The sequence below is a fragment of the Mustela nivalis genome (assembly GCF_964662115.1).
Source record: "Mustela nivalis genome assembly, chromosome: 1".
In the NCBI taxonomy this organism is placed as follows: domain Eukaryota; kingdom Metazoa; phylum Chordata; class Mammalia; order Carnivora; family Mustelidae; genus Mustela; species Mustela nivalis.
This window is the reverse complement of record NC_139020.1, coordinates 214,262,453-214,287,687: the sequence shown is the minus strand read 5'-3', so window position 1 is coordinate 214,287,687 and position 25,235 is coordinate 214,262,453. Positions and strand designations below refer to the sequence as shown.

General features: G+C 63.8%; 1 protein-coding gene across 2 annotated transcripts; it reads right to left on the bottom strand.

The window, feature by feature from the left end:
- Positions 1 to 5,024: 5,024 nt before the first annotated feature.
- On the bottom strand, positions 5,025 to 24,429 carry THOP1 (thimet oligopeptidase 1). 2 transcript variants are annotated; one of them, XM_082736177.1, is made up of 13 exons: positions 24,244 to 24,429; positions 21,390 to 21,602; positions 18,770 to 18,918; positions 17,679 to 17,786; positions 14,765 to 14,867; positions 12,062 to 12,222; positions 11,221 to 11,356; positions 10,343 to 10,709; positions 9,778 to 9,979; positions 7,187 to 7,373; positions 6,904 to 7,032; positions 6,020 to 6,156; positions 5,025 to 5,554 (listed from the first exon to the last, which is right to left on the bottom strand). In XM_082736177.1, exons 1-13 carry the CDS (start codon positions 24,257 to 24,259, stop codon positions 5,396 to 5,398), a joined length of 2,067 nt encoding a protein of 688 aa, XP_082592303.1. In that variant the 5' UTR covers positions 24,260 to 24,429; the 3' UTR covers positions 5,025 to 5,395. The 2 variants fall into 2 exon arrangements, with proteins under 2 accessions (XP_082592303.1, XP_082592304.1); XM_082736178.1 differs by having other exon boundaries at positions 5,025 to 5,551; positions 24,244 to 24,415.
- Between the last annotated feature and the right edge of the window lie 806 nt (positions 24,430 to 25,235).

The window sequence follows — 25,235 nt, the reverse complement described above, 5'->3', positions numbered from 1 at the left end:
CTCTGTAAAATGCTTCCACTCGGATGGGCTCTTATTGCGGGATCTCATTACACATTTTCACGCTACCGACAGGTCCTGTGCTTTCGAAGTATGATTTTCATTACCCCAAACACCCCTCCCCACAATCTCCCGATATATGAGCTCACAAGCAGGGCTCCTAGGTCTGTGTAGACAAAGCTGTGCGGCTGTGCGACAGTGCGGGCCTCGGGCCGCACCCACACGCGGGAGTCGAGAGCTTGTAGAAGTCAGCCCCTGCTTACGCTTCAGGACCCTCCCCGGATGCATCATTCTGGGGCAGTTTCTCCAGGTCGTCAATAAAATATCCAGTGTTGTTGGACTTTCGTCTGTGGCTACGAGTAACAGGGCTCCAGGCTCAATCTACGTTGCTCCGGGGAAGGCGTACTGCGCTCATGAGAGGAAGGACGTCGTCGGCCGGGACGGGCTGGATCAGGCGTCCATCTGCCTCACCCGTGGTCTTCCTTCTTGGGAACCTGCTGAGGCGGCCGGTGGCCCGACATGGAAGGAGCCCTGTCCGGGACCTCGGGTTGCAGGCCCAGGCGCCCTGAGCAGACACGCGCTCTAAGGGAAGCAGGGCACAGAGGGCCAGGACAGGAACCACAGCCTTCCCGCCCGAGGTGCCGTGTGCTGGTTTCCTGTGCGGTCACCTGCTGTCCCACCCAGCAGGCGTCGGCCCTGTGTGGCTATCAAGCTGGTCTGTGCTGAGATGTGCTACGGCCAGAAACAGATACAGGATTCTGAAGGCTTCATTTAAAGAAAAAAAAAGTCCATACAATGTCTCCTTATTGGGTTTTCCTATTGTTAACACCTTGAAATATTCTGGACACAATGGGTTAAGTAGGATACATTATTGACATAAACTTCAAGTGTTCCTGGGGCGCCTGCGTGGCTGAGTTGGTAAAGCCTCTGCTTTCGGCTCAGGTCATGGTCCCAGGGTCCTGGGATCGAGCCCCGCATCGGGCTCTGCTCCGCGGGGAGCCTGCTTCCTCCTCTGCCCCTGCTCCCCTGCTCTCTCTCCAGTAAATAAAATCATTAAAAAAACAAAAACCAACTTTATCTGTTCCATTTGCTCGGCCAGTAGATTTAAATGCCGCATTTCTTTTACGCTTGCCCAGGAAGTCGAGACCCGTTCTGGCGCATTCTGAGCCTCCAGCGGCTACATGTGGCAAGGCCCTGCCGCCCCATGGGCGAATCCGGTACTGCCGTCCGCCTGCGGGTTTCATTCATTCTGCAAACGGCGAATTCCCACGGGTGACGCAGCCTCGGCTCAGAAAGGCCACGCGCGGGCCGGCGGGACATACTGCAGATGCGGGCGGGCCTTTCACGTTTAGATCGAGGATCCATTTTAGGTTCATTTCTGTGCAGAGTGTGAGCCGGCCGGTCAGGGCTCGGTGTTGAGAGCTTGCGGGCCCGCCGACTTGCAGAGAAGCCTCGGGTGCAATCACAGGCGCCACGTGCGGCTCTGCTCCCAGACTTGGTTCTGCGGCTGCCCAGTGGCTCTGTCCATCCCTGGGCTGGCCGTCCTCCTCGGCCACTCGAGCTTCTTTGAATTGTAATACAGATTTCAGAATCATCCATTGGTTTCTACAAAAAAAAGTCTGCCGCAATTTTACCTGCGATCGTAGGGTCTGGGAACCTCCAGTGGGGAGAACAGGGGTCTCCCGAGCCCCTCTCCTCCGTGCACGAGCTACGGCCCCTCTGCTCGCCCCTCCCTCCACAGGAGGCCGCGGCTTCAGGGTAGAGCCGCTTTCGTCCCCTCACATCTACGTGTTTAACGTCCGACGGGGTCACAAACCGTCGTCTTTCGCCCACGCAGACGTCTCCGGGCCCAAGCGCTTCTGCTAGCACAGACAGGGTAGGAGGGTCACCGAAGACACACGACGGCAAGGAAGTGTGCCGAGCGGCTGGACATCGTTCACAAGGGAGGAGAAACGTAAACCCGCCGCGGGAGACCGCAGCTGCCTACCGGAAGAGCCGAAACCCACTTCTAGAAAGTTGAGCGCCTACATCTGCACGAAGGCAGGCCCAGGACTGTCCACCTGTTTTACTCCTGACAGCCCCGGACCGGACCCAGCCCTGCAGCGGACCAGCTGAACAAACGCACAGCCAAACGACACACCAGCACAGCAAGAATGAGGAGGGGCCCCACGGGGACGCCTCCCGGAACACGAGCCTCGGCACCAGAACCCAGACGAGCCGCGGTGAGGACAGCTGTGCGAACCCTGAGAGCATGGGCCGCGTGCGCAGGGACAGGCCGGGTGCAAGCGTGAGGGGACCGGCCGGGGCGGGGGCACATGCCACAAGCATGTCGTCCTGACCGTGCTGATGCTCTCGTGGGGACACACAAGCAACAAAACTTCAAATATGTGATTTTCATGGAGATTTCACCTCCACGAAGCTGTTAACCACAAACACATGCATAGCCCCCTGCAGACGGGGCTGCTGTCCCGAGACGCGCACAGAAGCCTGCGGGAGGCTGGAGCCTGACTGGCCACAGGCTGGGGCCGGTCCCGTTCTCCAGGCCCCGGGACGGTGAGGACCGCCAAGTCCCTCCCAGACCAGAGCCCATACAACCCTCCCCAGGACCCCCCATGCCCGCCCATCCTGACTACCTCGACGCCCCATCGGAGACCCCTACGGTCCTCGGAGGCCAAGAGGCCAGTCTGTTTCGGCAACCCCAGCTTCAGCCGCCACGTATCTCAGGGGTCAGTAGGGCCAGGACCAAGGACAGATGCTGGGGGTTGCAGGTGACAGAGAACCACTCAACGCGGCTGGAACAGAATAGGGAACGCCAGTTCGTCGGGACAAAGCCATGGGGGAGCGGCCCCCCTCGTGGCTCTGGTCCCCCACGCCCCCGCCGGGTCGCCGTGCCTCCCAGAACTTCCATCCCCAGCTTCAACACAAGTCAGGGTGCTGGCAGCACCAGCCCAAGGAGGCCGCTTGTCACAGTGAACCGCACTCCGGCTGGAGAGACGAGCCGCAGGGCCTGCCCTAGCCACAGCCCGGGGGCCCCTCTGGGATGGAGTGGTCCCCCAGCTCCTGCACTGCGGGCTGGCAAGCCCAGGGAGGTCTGGGCTGTGTGAGAAGGAGTACTGCACCAGCCCGCGCCCCGCACACGGCCAAGATTAGCTCGGTGTCCTGCGTCACACGGGCTCCCACCTAACCTGGGCTGGAAGTCCCCCCGGGGCCCCACTACCCCCCAAGCCAAGCCTGAGACTCGATGCAGGATCCACGTGGGACTTCCCAGAATGAGAAAGTCGTGCACCCCACTAGGCCGCAGCAGGCCCGGTCCTGCCAGGCTGTTGGGGGGGTTGCCCAGGAAGCAGGGGACACTGGCCCAGTCCTGAGATGCGCCAGCTGTGACAGCCCCGAGAGAAGGAGTCACACAACAGCCCATCAGCTCCTCCAGGGTGAAGCTGCTCGAGGCCACCAGCCAAGATCCAACAGCTCTCCAGACCATCCTCAACCAAACCTGAGAGCAGGTGCGTGGCCTGTGTTGCAGGCCACAGACCCCTGAGCCCCACAGCCCTCAGCAAGGCGGTCCAGGGGTGCTAAGCAGGCCTTGCACGGCAATCCCCATCTTCCGAAGCCCACCTGCCCACTTGGGGACACGGGAGGCCTGTGGCTCCCTACCCGTCCCCAGCCCCCCACGGCCCGGTGCACCGCTGGGGATGCCAGCACCACACCCGGACTTCGCACAAGCACCAGATCCTGGCTTTCTGGGGGCTCGGCACAGGGAGAGGCCAGGAGAGCCCCAGCCCCTTGACATGACCACCGCTGGACAGAGGCCCCTGAGGGAGGCCCAGGTGTGGCCCCTGCTGGTTGTCTCTGCTCCTTCTAGAACCCCAGTGGTTGAAGTATACGCAACAGCTGCCTTGAAGGGCCAGCGCCATCCCCCCCACCGGGGGCGCACTGGCTCTGGGCCCCGCCCCGCCCCCTCAGACACAGAGGCGGGAGCAGGAGGGAGCCAGGCCTGCCTATGGGCAGCCACCGCAGCCAACGAGCCCGGAGCTGGCGAGCCCGGCAGACGAGGGGGCAGACCTCCCGCCGAGGGGCCAGCCTGACAGGCGAGGCCGCCTGCCTCAGGGAGGAGGACAGGGAGCCCCGTAGCCGCTCACTCCACGGACCACGGATCGGTCCCTCCGAGCGGGGGAAGACACAGGACTGGTGGGGACAGTTCCAGGGCAGGGGGCAGGGCTCCCAAGGAGCACAAAGACCAAGAAACAGAGAACACATGGGATGGCCCAGACCAAAGAAAGGGGAGAGACCGACCCGTCCTGCTCAAGAACCCCTTCGAGCCACCACTGCTGCCAGAAATATCCCGAGGCGTTCCGAAGAATTACCAGGACACCCAGGAAAGCCGTGCGTCCCCCAAGCCCGGACTTGGCTGTGCTGCTCGCAGCCAGAGGGAGCTGAGCCAAAAGGACCACATGTGCCTTAGTCTTCAAGGTCACATGGCCCAGAAAGGTCACGGCCTGGCACCCCGCAGCTGCGCCCATTAATCAGAACCCGTCAAATCACAAAGCCCTAGGTCTGGCCGAGGGGCCGAGACAGGAGCTGTGCCCAGCGGGCCCGAGGGCGGGCGGCCGCTTGCGGCCTGCGCCCGCCATCCCAGCTGCTGGGGCACAGGCAGGCGGTTGTGGCCTCCCCGCTTCCAGAACAGCTGAGCCTGGTCCGACAGGGGCCGGGGCTGTGCAGGAGCAGGGAGGAGGGCAGGACACAGGTCCCTGCTGGTAAGCGGCACCACACGCCCGTCCTGCGGCTCCCACCGGCACCCCCACCCCTGTGCGCAGTCTGGCAGCTCAGCTGGCCCCCAGGGACCCCGACCTGTCCCACCCAGGCCACGCCAGCACAGAGCCGCCGTCGACGGTCCGTGTCCCCAGCCTGAGGCTGTTGCCAAGAAGTCCAGGGTGTACCGAGCGCACCGGCACGTCACCCCCGTGCGACCACCGACAGGGCAGAAGGAACAAGAGTCAGAGACCAGCCCAACAGTCTCTTCTCTTTCCTTTTTTTTTGTTTTTTTTTTGTTTTTTAATGGCTGCATTTCAAGAACCACCATCTTTCCACTCACAACACTTCCCGAGAGAGGGACGGATCAGTGCCACGAACTGGCGGGCTTGCCGGGACGCGAGCTCGCCAGGCCTCTCGAGGGTAAGAGCCCATCAGCCCAGGCCGGCCGCCAAGGGGGCGTGGCCTGTGGAGACCAGCCAGGAGGAACGGACAGGGAGGACTAACACCCCATCTGCTCACCCTGTCCCGACCCCCCACCCGGAGCTGCGGGCCACCCCGTGCCCCGTCCGGGAGCTAAGGCAACAGGACGGCAGGAGCCGGGGGCGGGGCGCTGAGCCCGGGGCCGGGGCCGGCAGCGCCTGGGGCGTCAGCAGGCCGGCGGCTCGCTGCTGTCCACCTGCAGCCCTTTGCTCAGGAGGAAGGCATCCTGCTTGGGGTCTCGGCCCAGGAAGAGCTTCAGCATGATGCTAGCGTCCTGGGAGCCGCCGGGCCGCAGGATGCAGCTTCTGTAATCCATGCCGACCTGCTAGGGACAAGGGTGGGGGCGTCAGTCCTCGGGCAGCAGCCCTCGAGCACCCCCGCTCCCGCCACGAGTGGGCTCGGGGGTGCCTGTGTCAGCGTCAGAGAGAACATGTGTGCGCAAGCACACGCATGTCCACAACTGTGTGCACGGTATGCACACAAGCACGCGTGTGCGGGAACCCATCCACTCCCAACTCCTCAAGGCCCTTCACATCACAGACTGAAGCCCTGGCCGAGCCGAGCTTCTGTGGTGACAGAACACAGGCCTGGAAAGCCGGCTAAGCCCCCGGCCCCAGGAGGGTCCGGGGTGGCGAACCTCGGAGAGGAGGGAGGGCCCATCTCCAGCACCTCGCAAAGACCAGCAGGTGCCTCAGGCCCCCCGCCCGGTCCCACGCAGCCGGGACAGCGCCGAGAGGCCCCCTGCTCCGTCCGCAGACAGGCCCCGTCCCACGGTGCGGCCGGACCTCACCTTGCTGTTGAGGACGCCCTCCTGCTTGAACCGCGTGTGGAACATGTCCATGGAGTACACCTCGCTCCACAGGTAGCCGTAGTACTGGGCATCATAGCCGCCTGCCAGGTGGCCGAAGGTTGCAGGCATGTTGGTCCCTGGGACAGACGGGGTATAGCTCTCACCGCGGCCCGTCTATCCTCCGCCCCCTCAGGGCCCCTTGCCAGGAGAAGGGGGCCTCCAACCAGCCCGGCCAGAGGTGACCCACACACACCCAGGAGGAGACGAACTGCCCCGACACTTGTAGAAAGCAGGAGCTTTCTAGAAACATAGCTTTGCCCGCTCTCTGCTACCACGTAAGAGTTTACACAGAAGATAAATCAAGACAGGCCCGTGCAGCAGAGTACACGCTGCTGAGCTTTTTGAAAGGGACGTTAAAGTGCTCATAGAATAAAACAGCCGCAACACCCACGCTAGAATCCCAATTCCTCTCACACGTGCTAATCCAAGCGCGTACGTGACGCACCAGGACAGACAGCATGGCCTGACCTACTCTCTCCGACCAGGGCAATGATCCCCCGGTCTCTGCAGCGCTGCCAGGCCTGTTCCGGAGCAGGGCGTGGGAGGCACAGGGTGCGGGAGCTCCGCGGCCGGCGGCGAGAGCAGCAGCGCCCAGCCCGGGCGCCAGGACAGACGGCGAGGAAGGACGGAGCGCTCACACCCACCCGCGGCCCGCCACACGCTGGCAGGCCCAGGAGCACAGAGCGAGGGGGCCAGAGGCCGTCCGCTTCCTCCCAGGCCTCCGCTGCCATCTATAAACGGGCCTGACTAGATCCTTCTGACTCCACGAATGGCCACGACCCTGACCCCGTCCAGAACGGCGGGCGCAAGGCGCGGGCAGCTACCTGGCGTGGCTGGGACCCCAAGGATCTCCCGACAGAGGCGGGCGTACTCCTCCGCGGGGTCTGCGGCGGTCTGGGTGTGCAGGGCCTGGTCCACCTTGGCCAGGACGATCTGGCGCAGGTTGAAGAGACCTGACGGGGTGAAGGAGACAGGGAGGCCGGCCCTGAGCTCCCACACCAGCAGCGCAGAACCCCGTGAAGGCAGGCACCAGGCTCCCCGCCTCCCCAGCCTCAGCGCCAAGGCCTCCCGGCTGCCCCCGGGCCGAAGGGCGGCTCCCGCGGGCACCTGTGTTGGCCTGCCGGGACTTGATGAGCTTCTCCAGCAGCTCCTGGGGGATGGCGCCGCCGGTCTTGTAGTGCTGGGACATCCGGAGCAGCGGCTCCTTCTCCCACACCCAGTTCTCCAGCATCTGCGAAGGGGCCTCCACGAAGTCCCGCTCCACGTGCGTCCCACTAAACATGGCGAACTCCGCCTGTGGGGGGGCAGCGCTGCAGGGAGGGCTGGACCCTGCCGGGCCGGCTCCTAGCCGCCGGACTTGCCCGGGCACACAGCGCTCTCCGGACGGGCACAGCTGGGCCGGCAGACAGCAGGCTGCCCGAGTGCCCGAGGCCCCGACGCCTGGGGACGGGACAGGAGAGGCTCCGGGGGTGACCGCCGTCCCGGCCCAGGACACACGGGGACGGGGAGCACAGCCACCCCTGGCCACCTACGTCCCCTTCGTCCATCCACAAAGCCAACGTTCCCAAAAAGCCCTAGACCCTCCCGAAAAAAGTCCCAGACCCCAAAAGGCACGGGCCTGGAGGTGATGGAGCTGCACGGCCGCGTCGGAGGCACGATGTGCTGACTCTGCTTTCACGTCAGAAATTTCCCTCGAGTGCTGCGAGAATCCGCTCTGGCAGCCACTAAGCCAAAGGAGCGGCCCCGGCCTTGGGCCAGTCCCTTCAGGGCCCAGAGGGAGGCAGGGAACTGGGAGAGCAGGCGCGCTGGGCCTCGCTACCCACAGACCCTACTTGTGACTCTCGCTAGCTGCTACAATTTCTAACCCCAAAAACAACACCTGCGGCCCTCGGCGGTCATTTAACCCTCTGCCGCTGGGCTTCAGCTCTGGCTCTAACCGGGTCTTTCCACGCTCTGCTGACAGGTCCCGCCGTCTGTGTTTTTCCGGTAGGCGATTGGGCTGTTTAAATGGATCCCCACAGGGCCACCTGGGGCCCAACAGTGAAGCACCCGCCTTTGGCGGTCATGATCTCAGCGACCTGGGATGGAGCCCGCGTCGGAAGGGAGCCTGCTTCTCCCTGCTCTGTCCCCACTCCTGTGTGCGCTCTGCCTCTCTCAAGTAAACAAGATCTTCAGAAATGAGTAAATAGAACGGACCCCCACTGCCACGCTGACGCGCCCTCCAGCTTTCCCGAGAACACGACGGCCGTGATGCAGCACAGCACAGTCGGATGCATGGCTACGGCGCGGAGGGCTGGAGTTCAGCGCAACGAGCCAGCAGGACGTATCAGACACACGACACGGGGACCTAACCTTGCGCTCCCGCAGGAGCCCTGCTTCAGGATCCACAAACTCTGTGCTCGCAGCCACTTCACAGAACTGCGAATACTGGGGCGCCCGGGTGGCTCCGTGGGCTAAAGCTTCTGCCTTCAGCTTGGATCATGATCTCAGGGTCCTGGGATCGAGCCTCGCATCAGGCTCCCTGCTCGGCGGGGAGCCTGCTTCCCCCTCTCTCTGCCTCTCTGCCTACTTGTGATCTCTCTGTCAAATAAGTAAAGTCTTTAAAAAAAATAAAATAAATAAAAATAAAAGAAGAGCTGCGAATCTCTGACTGTGCATCTGGAAAGGCCTGAAGGAAACAGGGAGCCATGCGACTCACTGCAGAAGGGGGACAAGCCCGTGAGCCTCCAGCGCCGGGCAGGGAGAGCCGAGGGGAGCTCGAACAGGAGCCGCAGCCAGGGCACACGGTCCACAGGGCTGCACAGCCACGGTCCCGCCCTGAGGAGCCGCTGGCCGCCGAGCACCAACCCTCACCCCGCAGACAACAGCTGGCACGGCAGACGAGGTACGAGGGGGAAGAGCTGAAGCCACAACTTTCCGAAAATCAGGAGAACGTGACCCTCCAACAAGACACACTGAGTGCATCCATGCAGGAAGCAGGCGGGGCACTGCACACGAAGGTCAAATCTTCTGCTCAAAACGCGCTTCTCAGTGCATCCCCCATGTGCGCACAGGCCTTGGCCTGGCAGGAGCGAGGCCCCACACGCCGCCCCATGGACAGACCCTGAGGTCATGATGTGCAGGGAGGGAACCAGACACAGGAGGCCACACGGGGTAGGAGTCCACGGGTGCGACACCCCAGGCCAGGCCCCTCCACGGACGGGAAGGGGACTCGTGGGGGCATGGGGACAACTAAGAGGTTTGAGGCTCCTTCCAGTCACGGAGACGTTCCCCAACGCTGGGACAGCTGTGACGGCCGCGTAACTGTGAGCTGATCGTCGCTGAAACATCCAACTTAAAGGGCGCTCCCTGGTGCGGCCCTAATGCAACGGCCAGCGTCCTCATGAGAGGAGGGGGGACACAGACACACCAAGGGACGGCCATGTAAGGACGTGAGGAGACCGGGGGCTCCATGTCAGGAACAGCCTCGGAAGGGCCTGGTGCAGCCGACGCCCTGACCGCAGACCCCCACCCCCACCCCCAGCCCCCCAGGGACGCACTTCCATCCGCAAGCCAGCCGTCCGCAGGGCTCAGCGACGGCAGCTGGCACAGGACAGCACCACCATGGCCATGGTGACCCCGGTGGTGTGCTCCGTGCAGCGTGGAGGCCGCCTCCAGACGCAGCCGCCAGCATCGCCCGCCCAAAGCGCCACACCCACCTGAGAGCACAGCTGGTGCATCACGTGCCCGAACTCGTGGAAGTAGGTCTCCACCTCGTCGTGCTGCAGCAGCGAGGGCGCGTCCGGGGTGGGCTTGGTGAAGTTGGCCACCATGGCCGCGATGGCGATCTGGCGGCTCCCGTCATGCCGCAGGCAGCCTGGCTGCAGGCCGAAGCAGGCCGCGTGCCCGTACTTCCCCTCCCTGGGGACGGAGGCAGGGTTGGGCCGGGCCGGGATCTGCTCCATGCGCTGCCCGGCCCACAGGGCTCCCGACCCCAAGAGAGTCCCAGCTCCGCCAGCCCGATTCTGCACCCCTTCGACCATCCGGCAGCCAAGGCGGCTGGACACACGGAGTGGATCGAACCTGCTTCTCGGGAGCAAGTGCCCGGGAGCCGGGGGCCTGCCCCACACTCCTCTGACCCCCTCGGCCGGAACCTCCCAGGCACCATCCTCCCCAGACGGCGAGCACCCCCAGCCCCTCGCCTGAGTCTGCGCTGCGGCAGCCCAACCCGTTTCACAGACGGGTACGCGAGGCGCAGAGGCCCGCCGCCCGGCTCACACGCACCTTGGGTAGAGGTCGAGGTAGAACTTGCCGATGAGCCTCCCGGAGGCCGAGTCCCGCACGGAGTACAGCTTCACGTCTTCGTGCCACACGACGGCGCTCTCCTCCAGGTGGAAGGTGAGGCCCAGCAGCTCCTGGTAGATGCCGAGCAGGCCCTCGGTGACCACGTGCATGGGGAAGTACTCCTTGAGCAGGTTCTGATCCACGCTGTAGCGCGTCTCCTCCACCTGGTTCATGTAGTAGCGCATGTCCCAGGCGTTGATGCGCCCGTCGAAGTCCAGGCCCCGCCTCTCGCACTCGGCCTTCTTCAGCTCCAGGATCACGGCCCGCTCCTGCTCCCCGAGGGGCTTCAGCTTCTGGGCCAACTCATCTGGGCAGGGCAGAGGGGAAGGCTAGGCACCTCCCTGCGGCACCTCTCCCACCAGCCCCCGTCTGCAGCACGACGGCCTCACAGCCTTGGGCCCCCGCACCCCGCCTGGAAGGCCTGGCTGCTGGAACGACCCAGACCGACATCCCCATCACCCCGCAGCAGCTGGGGATGGGGGCGGGTGCAGGGAGAGGGTGGGGGGTGCCGGGGCGCGGCAGACGCCTCAGCTCAGTCCCCTACCCCGGGCAGGAAAGGACAGCAACACTGCGGACACCTGCCCAGAGCTCACACCAGGAGGCAGAAGAGCAGGAGTGGACGCAGGCTCACCCCAGAACCCTACACTCAGCCATCCGGTTCGAGCCCCTCGAGGCTGAACCGGGATCAGGGAGGTGTCAGGACCCCCCACAGAGTGGACACAACGGGGCTCTCAGAAGCCTCGTCACATGCAGCCAAGAATACCCCGAGCCCCACTCCGGGAACGCATGGCGGGAAGCTGGGGGCGGCACGGGGTTACCTAGGAAAGTGGCCACCACCTGGCTGTTCTTAGCCATGTTCATCTCCAGGACATAGTCGGCGTGTGTGCTGAACCCCAGCAGGCTGGACTTCTGGGCCCGAAGGGTCACCAGCTCTCTGAGGATGGCACAGTTCTCCTGGAAGGAACCAGCAACCGCTCGGTGGGCGCCCGGCCCACCCTCTCCGACTTGAGCCCCACGGCCAGCACGGTTCTAGAACGCCGGACCCAGCCAGCTGCAGCTCACTTCCCACCCCCTTCCCACAGACGAACTGGCTGTGACTGCCCTGGGTCTGCCCGTAACGCACACGTCTCCGGAAGCCCTCGGGTCCCTTTTGGACCCAGAAAGGGTGTAACTGTGAGGGGTTCGAAGGCCGCGAGTGGAGAGTGACGCGGGCCAGGGGAGCCTCAGGGGCACCGTGCGTGGGCGCTCAGCCCCGTCTGCCGGAGACACTGAACAGGAGAAGCGAGGCACCCCACGGCGCGGACACACACACAGTGTCTATGTGGGAACGGAGGTCTGTGCACTGGAGAAGCGCCCCCGGCCGTAGTTAGAGGGCCCAGGCCGCCACACAAGACACAGAAAAGCGGTGGGCACGTCTCCAGAGCCCGCTCAAGCCCCACAACGCCACCGGTGGAGGGAGATGACCAAAGCTACGGCGTGGGAGCAGTGGACGGTCACACAGACACGGGACTGGGTTGGGGAAGAGATCAGACCCTGAGCTGTGGCCTGGGCCCACAGCCAGCCCCGGCATGGAGCTCGCCCGGGGCTTGCCGACCCCCGAGCCCAGCGGGCAGTGCGCAGACAGGACAGGCCCGTGACCTCCGGGCACCACCCTCCCACCTGCTTGCAGCGACAGTTGAAGGCCTCCTCCACCTTCCTCCTGGTCTCGGGCACGTGGCACTTCTTCAGGAGAGGAAAGTAATGTGGGTACTTGAGGGTGACTTTCAGCTTGTCATCCCCGACCTTCTCCAGAGAGTTCAAAAAGTCCTCCGGCAGGCCTCCTGCGGGAACAGGAAACCGTCGCTGCCACAGGCCCGAGACGCTGCCGGGCCCGGGCGGTGGGGGCGGGATGGCGGGCTTCCCCTCCACGCGAGAGGTCAGGGCTGGGAGCCTGCGGGAACAGGACGCCAGGCCCGGCCTCCCCAACCTGCCCTGGGCCCCTCCGGGAGGATGGGGAGCTGCCACCCTTCCCACCAGGGCTCCCAGGGAGGAAAAGCTCCCACAGCTCAACCCCTGACGCGGGGCTTCCAGGAACCGCAGCCCCTCCCCTCAGCCCTCCTCCAACAGCACCACCAGCAGAGGACGCGTGCAGCCTCGGCCTCAGGATGGCCGCACTTCTGCCATGGCCCCCACCCAGCACCCTGCCCTGGAACCATCCCCCGGAGACAGATCCGGGCGCGTCACTGCAGACGGAGAATCTCCAGGGGCCACCGGCTCCCACCCGGCCCACAGCACCTTCCAAGGGCAGCTCACTCGGGGCCCTGCCCTCAGTCCAGCGGGGGAGGGACGCCGTGCGGCAGGGTGGGCAGTGCCGGGCAGAGGCTCAGGCCCGCTGCGCGTGTGCACATGCGTGTGCGTGTGTGCGTGTGCACAGACACCCATTTCCTGACTCTGCGACGGGGCCTGGGAACAAGCCCGCGGCAGCACCGGCACGCCCGGCAGCCGCACCACCGTTTCTCAAGAGCAGACGGGCCGGGCGAGGACAAGACGGGCCCCACGTCCCAGGGAGGCGCTCGCGGGGTAACAGGGACACTTCACGCTGCAGAGGCCCGAGGTAGAAGTGGGACGAGCTGAGCACCCGAACAGGGACAGCAGCGGCCCACAGCCCCCGGCGTAACCACCGTCCTCCGTCCACACCGATGCCGCAGATAAACCCACTCCTGAGGGGTGCTGGGCGGTTCTGACCCGAGAGACCCGCACACGAACGCATGAGGAATGACAGGGTCAGAAAAGTGGTGGCGGGAGCCTCACCCAGCGGGGTCAGTGAGGAACCGCAGCCCAGGGCCCCCCGGGGGAGCCGCTGACGGGGGAGCAGCTGCACCTCCAGGGAGGCCCCGGGCAGAGAAGCCCCTCACCGAGCGCCTGAGCCTCGGGGTGCAGGGAGAGGGACAGAGAGAGACCCGCTGTCTGAGCTGTAAGCAGACACCACCTCTCCCTCCGGCAAGCTGAGGAAAATCCACACGCGCCCCACGCTTGCGGAGCATGACCCGCGGCAGGCTGGCCAGGGCACCCTGGCTGTGGTCACCACCCCGCCCTCCAAGGCCAGCTGGTCCTGCTCCCCGAGGCTGGGGCGGCCAGCTGCCCCCACGCGAAGCCAGGCTGAGAAGGCGAGGCCCCTCGGGCCAGATGAATGGGCGGAAGAGCCGACCCACGCGAGGAGGTGGGCAAGCAAACGCGTCTGCTGAGCTCGAGACCCGGGACCCTCCTCTGGCCAGGACGCCTGACTGGCCGCCTGTCCTTACACGGGAGCCATGTGGGGGGACTTGCCGCCCAACGCCCAGGCAGGGAAGGGAATGAACCAGAACAAAGGGCAGCAAAGTGCATACCCCGTTCAGGAACACCCGCCACGGCGTGGCCCTCGGCAAGCAAGCTGCCCTCGGAGGCCTCCAGGGGCGGGGGGCCTGGCCGCGAGACCCGGCACGGCCACCCGCCAGGCAGCCGCAAGGTCACAGCCACGACACCCCAGCGCCTGACACGGGACTGGCGGGGCTCACACAGGCAGCAGCACGACCGCTGGCCTGAGCTTTTTGGAAGCGTCCACATCAGGGGAGGTGACGCTTCCGTGAATGGCTGAAGGGCGGATCGTCAGGACAGGAGCCCAAAGAGTCGCGCAACTCCATGTGACGGGGGCTCCAGGAGCGGGCCCGGCAGGGGAGAGGCGCACGGGCAGTGTCCTCGACGGCGCGGCAGGGGCCGTGGGCCGTGTTCCCTCTGACGCGGCTGCTCCGCGCCTGGCCGCCCTCCCCAGCGCGAGGCGTGCCCCTGGGGAAGGCCCGCAGGCCCACGGACGACTCTCCCACCGCGGGAATAACGCAGGCGTGGCACCGTCCTCGCGAGGGACAGACAGCACCCCGGCAGTGCGGCGGGCACAGCCGAGGACACGGGGCTTCCCACAGTATGGAGTCTTTCCAGACGAAACAGCTGGGCCACGCGAAGGAGAGAGTAAAAACCAGAAGCGACGTCTCGGCCCCAACCTTCGGGGATTCCCGCCGACAGCCGGGTTCGGGAACGACCATCAGCCGGGTTCGGTCGGTCCGATCCTCTCACGAGACGGAGACAGGACCAGCAGGCGGGGCGCGGGTCCCGAAGGGGAAACCTGGCCGGCTCAGCCGCCTAACCCAGCGCACCCCGGCACTGCTCGAGGAAGGATCCAGAAACGCAGATTCCAAAGCGCGGACTGCTCCCAGTGAAGAAACCCCCTCGCCCAGGGCGGTGGGACACAAATGCCCCCGCACTTCGGAAGCCTGCGGGTGGTGGCCGCAGCCCGTGAGGGTCCTGAGACCTCGAGTCAGCCCCCCGCCCCCCTGCCCCCCCCACCAGTACCCAGCTCCTCGCGCGTGAGTGGCAGGAAGGTCGTGTCCTCGTTCAGGTTCTTGTTGAAGTCGATGCACAGGAGACTCAGCTTCTTCTTGATGCTCTTGATTTTCTGCAGGGAGGAGCACAGCTGTGAGGGGAGCACCGCCGCGGGGCCCCACACCGCAGAAGACACAGGCGAGGCGGGAAGAGGGGACGGGGAGACACAGACGTCCGGTTCTAACACCTGTCGGCACGGTGCCGACAGCACAGACAGCGGCCTCCACCCTGAGCGGCCCTGGCGACCCCGGGGACCTCAGGCTAGCGTCCCTATCTGTGACGCATCCCCCACCAAGAGCGCTCTGGACCCTACCGCCTTCCAGTCCACAGCCGAGGCTTTCGGACATTCTGACAGAGCAGCAGGGCTAGGCCTCAACGTGGGAACTACTGATGGGGCCCCAAGGTCAGCCGTTGTCCCCTCCAGGGCAGCCTAGAGCAGAGCCCACCCCTCGGCGGGACAACAGCTGCTCTGCGCCAGCAGGGGACGGGCGGGGGCGGGTTCACGGGGAACGCGGGGCTCCTCAGGTAAGACCCTGGCCGGAATCAGCCCACACAGGCAGACTGGGCCTCGCCAGCCACAACCCTGCGCCGGGCACCGCCCTCCCTGCCCACCCCCGCCGCGGCAGCCGTGCCAGTTACTGCTCTGAGACGCGGCAGGGAGACACCCTCCGGGGTGCCCTCCGGGGTCCCCACGCAGCCCGCTGCCCCGGCTCCACGCCGGGCTCCCTGTGTCCCATTCGGCACGGGGGCTCTCACGTCACCGTCTGTGCAGCCCACCGCCCGCCTGTGCACACACGCCAGACTTTAAACAACCCTGAAGAGTTCGGAGCTTCAGGAACCGTGGGGCCCCCGGCCGGCTCAGGGCAGCACGTGACTCTGGGTTGGGGTCGCGAGTTCAAGCCCTGAGTTAGGTGCGGAGTTGGCTTTATACAAATGAAAACGACAGCTGTGCGTCTGCCGCTCTGGCGGACTGTGGCATTGGCAGCCACTGGAGTGGGTGCCGCGCCGGGCTCTGGGCCGACTCCTGCCGTGGAATCTGACGTCCCACTGGTCCTGCTTTTTGTGTTTTTGCTTTTGAGTTTCTTAATTCTTACGGGGGTGCCTGGGTGGCTCCGGTGTCCAACTCCTGGTTTCGATGCAGGTCGTGACCTCAAGGTCCAGGGATCAAGCCCCACATCGGGCTCCCCACTCAGCAGGGGGTCTGCTTGAGATTCTCTCTCCCTGCACCGCCCTGCTTTACGCGCACACAAACTCTCTGCCCCAACGATATATAGTAATAAAAAAAAAAAACCACGTTAAATACGTGTCCATTCTTATATAATCTCTACACCCAACGTGGGGCTCGATCCCACGACCCCAAGACCAGGAGTCGCACACTGCACCACACACGTCAGCCGGAGCCCCTCCCTGCTGTTGGTTTTAACAACACACGCGCCTCATCTCTCAGAGCCCTGGTTTCTGCAACCACAAGGCAGATGTGCTGGACTAATCGGAAAACCGTCCTTCTAAATGACAAGGGGGACGCTCGCTAAGCTCTGGGTGCAGACCTAGTGTCGGCATTAACTGCGTCTTCCACTTCCTGTGTCCTGCTGCTTTCCCCCCTGGGGGGCTCACTGACCCTGGAGAACTGTCTTCTCCAAGGGGTGGCCACCCAAGGGCACCTCGTGTCTGCAGACCAGCCAGCCCAGAGCCCGTGGCCCAGCCGTCTCCCTCATGTGGCTGCCCGGTGCCCGGAGAAAGCGGGGAGGGAGTGGGGCACACAGAGATCCTCCGTGATTAACCGCAGGACGGGGCAGGCACGGCCCTGCTTGCCCGCTGGTCCAGGCCAGCGTGCAGGAGACGCCCCTGTGAGGCCGGGCTTATGACAGGCGATGCTGTCATTCCTGGCGCACAGCTCCTAAAAGCCGTGGAGTTTCTCCTGTGGGAACAAGACATGATAATAAATTGCCCAAGCGACAGGAGTGTGGACCATCGTGCTCCTTATCCCCAGCCCATTCCGACTGCACTCAGGGCACGTTAACAAGACAACTGTGGGACGCCCCCGAGGACGGCCCCCAAGGACGGAACGGTGAGGTGCCTCCTGCCTGCGCTGGGCGCAGAGGGCACCGCTTGCAGGGTCCGGCAGTCACCGACGGTGCCATCAGTCACGCCCACGCAACAAGGCCCCCACAGAACTCCCAAAGGACAGGCTTCCGGCAGGGCGCACAGGGAGGGCAGAGCTCCGTGCCTCTCCCCCCGCCTTGCTACGCCACGTTAGACCCATTACGTAAGTAACAGTGAGCAAGCGTCTCCTGGGTTGCGTGAGCTGCTCTGCAAGCGACGTGAACGCGGGGAAAATGCGGCGGGAACCTCTGAACCATACGGCGGTCGTTCAGAAATAGAGAGAACAGCCCGGATTTGGGACCGCAGTGTCATGTCGGCGCCATCTCGAGGGGCCAAGCCCTGAGGCTGTGGGACCTGACACTACTGCCAGGTAGATGGTGTCCAACACGAGCTGCCCGCGGGACACCCAGCTGCTGTCCCAGGGAGCCACTAGTGGCATCAGGGGAAGCCGTGCTGCTGCGGCAGAGCTCGGAGAACAGGAGGCCCCGCCGGCGCGAGCTCCTCCTCAATGCCACGGCGCCCGAGTCACGGAGAGGAGCAGGGGAGCTGTGCCCCCTGCACCGTGCCCGCTCTCCGTGGCCGAGGGAGTGCCACGCTCTCGGGAAAGCCACACCGTGACCCGGAAAAACACGGAGCAGGGTGGGTGCAAAGGTAGAGCTGCTCCACACAGATCCCCCCTCCCAGAACTCAGGCAGCAGAGGTGGGCACCTAGCCGAAGGCTGGGCCCTCGAAGGCCACTCGCAGCCAGGGCCCCCGCCCACCCCTGCGGGCCGGCACTCACCTGCTGAGTCTCCTCGGGCAGGTGCAGCCCGTTCCTCCTGCCCAGCTTGATCAGTCGCTCCAGGTACCGCATGGCCTCTGGCCTCAGCGAGTCCTTCTGCACTTTCTCCTAGAGCAAGACAACCACAGTCCCGTGTGGGACAGAACACGGACGTACTGCCAGGGGCCAGTGAGGGCGCGGGAGACCAGGGCGCTTGTGCAAACCTCCCCGCAGAACGCGAGACGGTGTGGCTGCTGGGGACAGAAGCTACGACCACCACCCGACTGGACAAGGGCTCTCCTGGGCGTCCATCCCAGAGACCCAAAGACTCATGCTCACACGAAACCTGCCCACGGGCACCTCCTTCCTGGGAACAGCCCAAACACACACCGGCCTGGAGCACCTCCCACGGGTGACTGGTCGGATGTGAATGGGAGCAAAGGGCGACCTCCAGGCCACCACCCTGGCTGTGATGGTGACCGGTTTGCAAAGCATTATGCTGGGAAAACCAGGCCAAGCACAGGCAGGCTCCCAGTTCTCTTACGACCCCACGCACATCTATGAAGGTCTCAACGTTATGACTCTACACAGAATCTTGCTCACACGTCCACAGACGCCCACACGGGCCTGCGCCCGAGCCCGCCTGACCGAGCGGACACGAGCGCTAAGGGAACGGACGGAAGCGCGCCTGTGCACCCCCAAGGCTCACCCCGACACCAGCCCTGCGGAGCAGCCGGCAGGGTCAGGATGATGGAAGCACGTGGTGCGTGCACGGAAGGCTCACGACGTCCCTGGCGCTCTAGGCTCTACTGTTTGTGTTCCTCCGCGTTTCTGTGTCATTCTCTCAAGTTTCTCTACTGCAGTCAAAGGCAATACAGAACCTACCGCCTCGGCCATTCTTAAATGCTCGGTTCAGCAGCCCGAAGCGCATCTCCACTGTCACGCAGGGACCCCCACCCGCCACCCCGGGGGCCTCTCACTCTCCACCTCCTAAGGCCTGAGGAACACCACGATCAGGTCCGCAGAGGCTCCAACCCAGCAGTGCCCATCCAGACGCAGGTCTGTGCCCGCTGTCTCCCCGGCGCGTGCCGGGCACCTCGCCGCAGCCTCACCTGCAGCCAGACGACCCTCTGGTACACGTCGCGCCTCATGCTCATCTCCACGTCGAACTCGGACAGCCTCTTGTCCGCCTCTGTGCTGGCCGTCCGGATGTCCTTCGAGGGAGACACGTGCTGCGGGAAGTCCAGGATATTCCTCTGAACTGAAGCGGGGAGAGAACAGGACGGGCGTGAAGACCGGCCCCGGCAGAAACCGGCCAGTACCGACCTCGGCCCCATCAGGCACGCGGCTCAGGCGCGCCCGCCGATCTGTTCAGCGAAACACCCTCCACGCCGGGCCCCGGGCTGGGAGCTGAAGGGAAGAAAGGGGCAGGGGGCCCGGTCACCCACGTCCGCAGGGATCTCAGTCCGGCGGAAAGACCCAACTCCCGAACTCCAAGGAAAGGGCCCTAACAGAGAAGTATGACCGGATCCAGAAGAAGAGCCACGCCGCTGCTGGCAGCATTCTAAACTCAGCAACCACTTTCTCACTTACAGAGCACGTTTGCATCTCGTTAAATAGAGGAAGCGGGGGCGGCCGTGAGAGCGTAAGCTTTAACCGTCACCGCCTGACCCGGCAACGCACCGCTAGGTGCCTACACGCCGTCACACGAAAACCACACGCGCTCACAGCAGGACCGGGAATAACCCACGCGTCCGCTGACGGGGGGCGCACACACACAAGGCGGTCCCCACGCACGGGAGCATCACACGGCCGCCAGCAGGAGGGAGGCGCCCCCTGCGCAGCCCTGGGGACGGATCCCGAGCCCACAACACCGAGGGAGAGAACCAGACACGGAAACCCACACCGGCTGTGAGTCCACACGTGTGACCCGCCCAGATGAGGCTCTCCCACAGATGGGCAGGGATCTAATGGGGGCCGGAGGCTGGGGAGGGGGTGGATGACAGCTGATGGGGACAGGAGCTCGCTTTCAGGTCATGCAATATTCTAGAATTAGAACTTGGTGACGGCTGGACAACTCTGAATATAAAAACCATTGAAATGTATGCTTTCAACAAATTCCGTGACATATAAAATCAGATCCCAACTGAGCACTTAGTTTGTAAAGGCATACACTCTGCATTGAAGAGTCCTGCATTCAAGTCATGACCTGGTCGCTCCCGTGGCCTAAGAGAGGACAGTGAAAAGGACAGAAACAGCACCTGTCCCTCTGGGATTTACAGGCTCACGAGCGCACGTGACTGTACCCACTGTGACAACAGAACAGTGTAGTGTGAGATCAAAGCAAGTGGCCGGTGTGAGCAGAGGGGGCGCAGGAAGGGGCTCTGTGATCACAGAGGAGCCCAACATCGGCAGAGCAGCGGGTGCATGAAGCTGCGAGACGAGCGTGTGTGAGCGCACGCAAGTGGCCACGCGGCCGGGCACACGCGAACGCCGAGGAGCTGAGTCGCACCAAAAGCAACATCAAGGACTCTGGCCTTTGTCCGGAGGGCAGCGGGACATTGAGCAGCTGGCCGAGGGGAATGCCATGATTCAATTCTAGTTCCCTTTACAATTCCTCGGGGAGTGGGTGCCAGGGGCTCAGTCAGTGAAGCGTCTGCCGCCAGCTCAGGTGATGATCCCAGGGTGCTGGGATGGAGGCCCGTATCGGGCTCCCTGCTCAGCGGGGAGTCTGCTTCTCCCTCTGCCCTCTTCCGTCATGCACACATGCACAAGTGTACCCTCTCTCCCTGCCTCTCAAATAAATAAAAGCTTTAAAAATAAAATAAAATTCCTTGGGCTACTGCGGGGAGACAGAAAGAAAGGCTGTGGAAGCGAAGCTGGTGTCCAGCAGGGGTGCGGCCAACAGGCAGAGATCAGCCTGGCGCATTTGCTGACAGCCTCTCCGGAAAGGCGCACCACTGTAGGCAGCACGAAACCCACGGCGCCCGGCCAACAGCACGGAGGCTTTGGGTGAAGCCCCAGGAGAGACTCTCAAAGGTTCCCTGAAGAAGGACTTCTGCTAGAGACCCAGGGGCAAGGTTTCCTCAGCTCCGCGTTCTCTGCTTTAAGACCGTCTCAGCCCTTTGTCCCCACACTGTCAACCTCCACAGAGGGGACCGGGGGAAGCAACACCGCATCGATCTCACTGAGTGCCTCGGCCCTCACAAGGGGGCCAACGGACCCCTAGGAGGAGAGAAGGATCCAGTCGAGTGGCGGTGACAACACCAGGCTCCAGGTGTTCTCAGGTGGCATCAGGTTTCCCAAAGCGGAGTGGGGAGAAGAAAAGCAAAGGGAGCCAAGCTGAGTCGCCCGGAGAGAAAGCCCGTGTCTCCCCGGACACAGAAAGGAGCAAGGAGTGGCTCTGATTTCGAGGCTGACACGTGAGCTGGCTCCTGGCACGTGAGCCGTCAGCCACGCTGTCCTGCTCTGGCCCCTCGGATGACACAGCCCAGGACAGCCAAGTACGCCAGGCTGCGCAGCAGGGCATGCGGGGGAACCAGTGCCCGCCGGGCTGCCTCTTGCCCAGCAGGTGCCTTTAACCACACACACACACACACACACACACCCCGTCAGCTCCTCCAGCCATCACCGCCCCCCTGGGGACAAGGAGGCCTCGCTCATGGCCAGGGTCCAGGAGCTCCAAGGCCTGAGGTGCGTCGGCTCCCCTGCCTGGCTCCTGACCCGGATTACCTGTGTAGGACACCTCCACATCAGCCAGCGCCTTGAGGGTACTCTCGTAGGACACGTCTTCAAACTTCTGCGCGCCCACCTGGTCATACACACGCTTAGTTTGCTCGATGAGCTCCACGGTGAGCTCCCCTATTTGCTGGGCGCTCAGGTCCCATCTTAGGTAGTTCTCCACGGAGCACGGGGCCGCTGTGTCCAGGGCGCCTCCTGCACAGGCTGGACAGAGAAGACAGAGCCCCACACTGAACGTGTCTGCTTCAAGGGCGGAATTAGGGTTCGACTAAGTAGGGGCTGGAGGACAAGGGCAGAAGCATGGTTTCCCCGCGCAAGGGCTTTGTGGGGGACGCGCAGAATGACCAGTCCCTTAAAGCAGAAGCTCTTGCATCCCAGGAGACACAAACTGTGTCTGTGATCTCGGCTGTGATCTCGGAGGACGCTTGAGCTTGTTGCGACTGCAGAGCGAGCTATGCATCGAGTGGTGGGTGGACGGGGATTCTGCTCAACACCCCCTCGGCTCCAGGACGCCCCATGATGGCCCAGCCCCAACGTCGGCGGGGCGGGGTGGGTATGCGGTAGACACCTTCCTCTGAGTTAACTCGATTGATCACGGGGGGCTGCCCCTGACATCCCCTGACGTAACATGACGTTTATACCATGCTACTTTCCTCAAACAAAGGAAATTACCGATTTTTAAAACACCCCTGGACCCAAGACTTTTTGGAGGAGAGACTGTGGTCTGTCAAAACAACGGTCCCTTAAACTGCTGTGCGGCGTTCAGGGTAAAGATGTTTTACTTTCACTCCCTCACGGATGCGCAGTTCTGCGTCCTCTGTGGCCCCCACCGTACAGATGGAGGTCCTGAAATTTGGAGAATTCAAGTCTCACGCCATGACCCCACGCCAGCAAGGGGCAAAGGTGGGATTCAAACCCGTACAGTCGGACCTGGGCTTCAACCCTGTGAACCAGTGGAGCGTGTGCACCCCCACCTCTGCACGAATCCAGTTGTCAGAGCTTCCTGCTCCGTTTCCAGGGCCCCACCCCGCTTCGACCCTTACTGGAAGTCTATACCAGGGGTTAGCAAAAGACGACCTGTTTTTGTACAGCTCACAGGGTCAAAATGCTGTGGCAGGAGGCCGAGTATGTGACCCGACAAGCCTAAACTAGCAAGCCCTCTACCGCCCCTGGTCTACACCACTCAGACTCTACTGGGTCCTGCACAGCAGGTCTAGCCAGCTGGCCTGTGCCTAGAAACACCCTCTTTCTTCAAGGAATCTCCCAGGCCTTCCCACAGGCTAACCCCTCTGCCCTGAGCCCCGAGCCGTGGACTCTTCGTCCCATGTTCCTTTCTCAGATATCCCAATGGCATCCCTGCAGCATCTGGGCGTCTCACATGGCTACGGCTGCCCTGAATCACTTGAGCTAACGGACACAGGCTTGTGTGACTGCCCACCCCCCAGCAGAGTATGGAATGCAGAGCAAGCAGAAGCTGCTCCGGGAAACACCCACTTGAGCCTCGTTTCTCCTCTGGCACAGCAGGGAGTTGAGCAGGGCCCCGGTGGTCCTAAACCCCCTGCCTTTTTGTGAACGCCACCGAAGACGGACGGGATCTCTGCAGGCCCTGCTGGCTGGGACAGGCGCTCGGCGTCTCTAGGGCAGGGTTTGTTAATGACTATGCACGTCTGTGGCTGGGTCACCGTCTGGGGTGGGGGTCCGCCCTGGGCACTGTGGGGTACTGAACAGCACGCCTGATGCCCACCCACTCCACGTCAGGAGCACCCGCAGTCGTCCCCAGACACGGCCCAGGGTGCCCTGCCTGGCGCAATCACGCCAGCTGAGGACCCCCGACATACACCAAGTGGGCAAAAGAAGGGCTCTTGAGCCAGGACAGGGCGGACGTTCTGGCCAACGGACTGCCGCCAGCTCAGGGAGCAAGGGTGTGGGTCTGTGTTACACGTGGTGGTAAACCAGGGCTCCAGAAGCGGACAAGGCAGGAGGCGCGGTCAGCCCAGAGCGGCCCGCAAAATGGCCCGCAAGATCTCCGCGAGGAGCGCGGACCTGAAAGACTGGAGCAGACCGATGATCCGCGGCGGCGCCGGGTCCCAGGCGAACCACCTGCCCCAAACAAGACAGGCAAGACTCCCGCCCTCCTGAGGCCCGAGTAACTCTAATTACGACCGTCATTAATGCAATCAGCACGACGGTCGGCTGGACAAGGGGGGGGCGGCCAGCAGGAGAAACTCAGGGGCACCCACAGCGACCCGGGCGCTTTCTGCACACAGGACGCACATCCCGTCGCTCCCGTAACGAAAACCCTTCCACGACGCCCCCGGCCCCTAAAACAAAAGGGACTCCCAGGTGCCTTCTGCCTCCCCGCCTCTGCCCTCGCAGTTCCCGCCGCCCGCAGGCCGGCGGCTTCTCCCCTGCTTCTCCCCCTGGGTCCGGGCTCACTCGGGCCGCCTCCTCCGAGAAGCCCCTCCGGGGCCGCCCTCTCGGGCGAAGCGCCGTCAGCCACCCCGACCCTCGCCGCTGGAACGCCCGGCCCCGGCCCCGGCTCCGAACGCCGCCCGGGACGCACGGGGTCCCCCGGAGTCCCCCGGCGCCCGCCCTCGGGGCCCGACGCGCGCTCGGCTGAAGCCGCGCACACGGAGCGGCCGAACGAGGAAGCGCTGGGACCGCGGGGTCCTTCACTCGCCGCCGAGGGGCCGGGGTCCGGGGGCGCCGACCCATTCGCCCCACCCAGGCTCCGCCCCTCGGGGGCCACCGGGCTCGGCTCCTAGGCCCGAGTCCCCGGCAGGCGCGAGGGTGCAGGGGACGCCCGGGGCCGCTGAGCGGGGCCGCTCCGAGAGGCAGCCGGTACCTGCCGGGGGCTTCATGGCGGGCGGGTGTGCACCGTCGGCCCCTCCCTCCACCCGGTCCGCTCCGCGCTGCCTCAGCGGCCGCCGCCGGCCGCCTCCGCCCGCTCCGGGTCCGCAGCAGCCGGGACCGAGGCGCCCGCCGCCCGCGCGCCCGCTGAATGCTGGGAGGGCGCGTGCGCCGAAGGAGAGGGCGCATGCGCGCCCCAGCTCCTCCCACACCCCCGAGGCGGTGCCTGGGCAGGCTCACGCACTCTACGCCTGCGCTGGATCCCTCCCTGCCCCTGATTGGTTCTGGCGGCGAGAGGGCGGAACCTTCGAGGGCCGTTTCCATGGAAACCACACACCGCTGGCGCCCGGAAGCCGGGGTGCTCGCGGTTCTTTCTGCCCAGGCTTTTGTGCCAGGTCTTCTAGCTCCCGTATTCGTTTGTGCTCGCCCCCTTTCTACAGCTGTAACTGTGTATTTGGCTAGTTGTGCAGATTTTCTCCCGCACCTGAGTTAGTGGCCAGATTCGGGCGCTTTTTGTAGATTATCCCAACGAACCAACGAACATCCTGCCCAGCTTCTGGCTTGGAACGAATAGAGGCGGGACACATACATCAGCAGAATCCGCTGAATCCCCTAAATTAAGGGCAGTTTTTGTAAAAGTCGAGAAAGCTTCAGTAAATGAATCCAGGACTTCAAACAACAGGTGTTTTTGAAACGGTGCAGTATCCTAACCTATAACTATTGTCGTCTGTTAAAACAAAATCTTTTTTTTTTAAGATTTTATTTATTTATTTATTCGACAGACAGAGATCACAAGTAGGCACAGAGGCAGGCAGAGAGAGAGAGAGAGAGGAGGAAGCAGGCTCCCTGTCGAGCAGAGAGCCCGATGCGGGGCTCCATCCCAGGACCCTGGGATCATGACCTAAGCTGAAGGCAGACACTTAACTGTCTGAGCCACCCAGGCGCCCCTGTTAAAACAAAATCTTGACCTAAGGCGTCCTTCCTTCC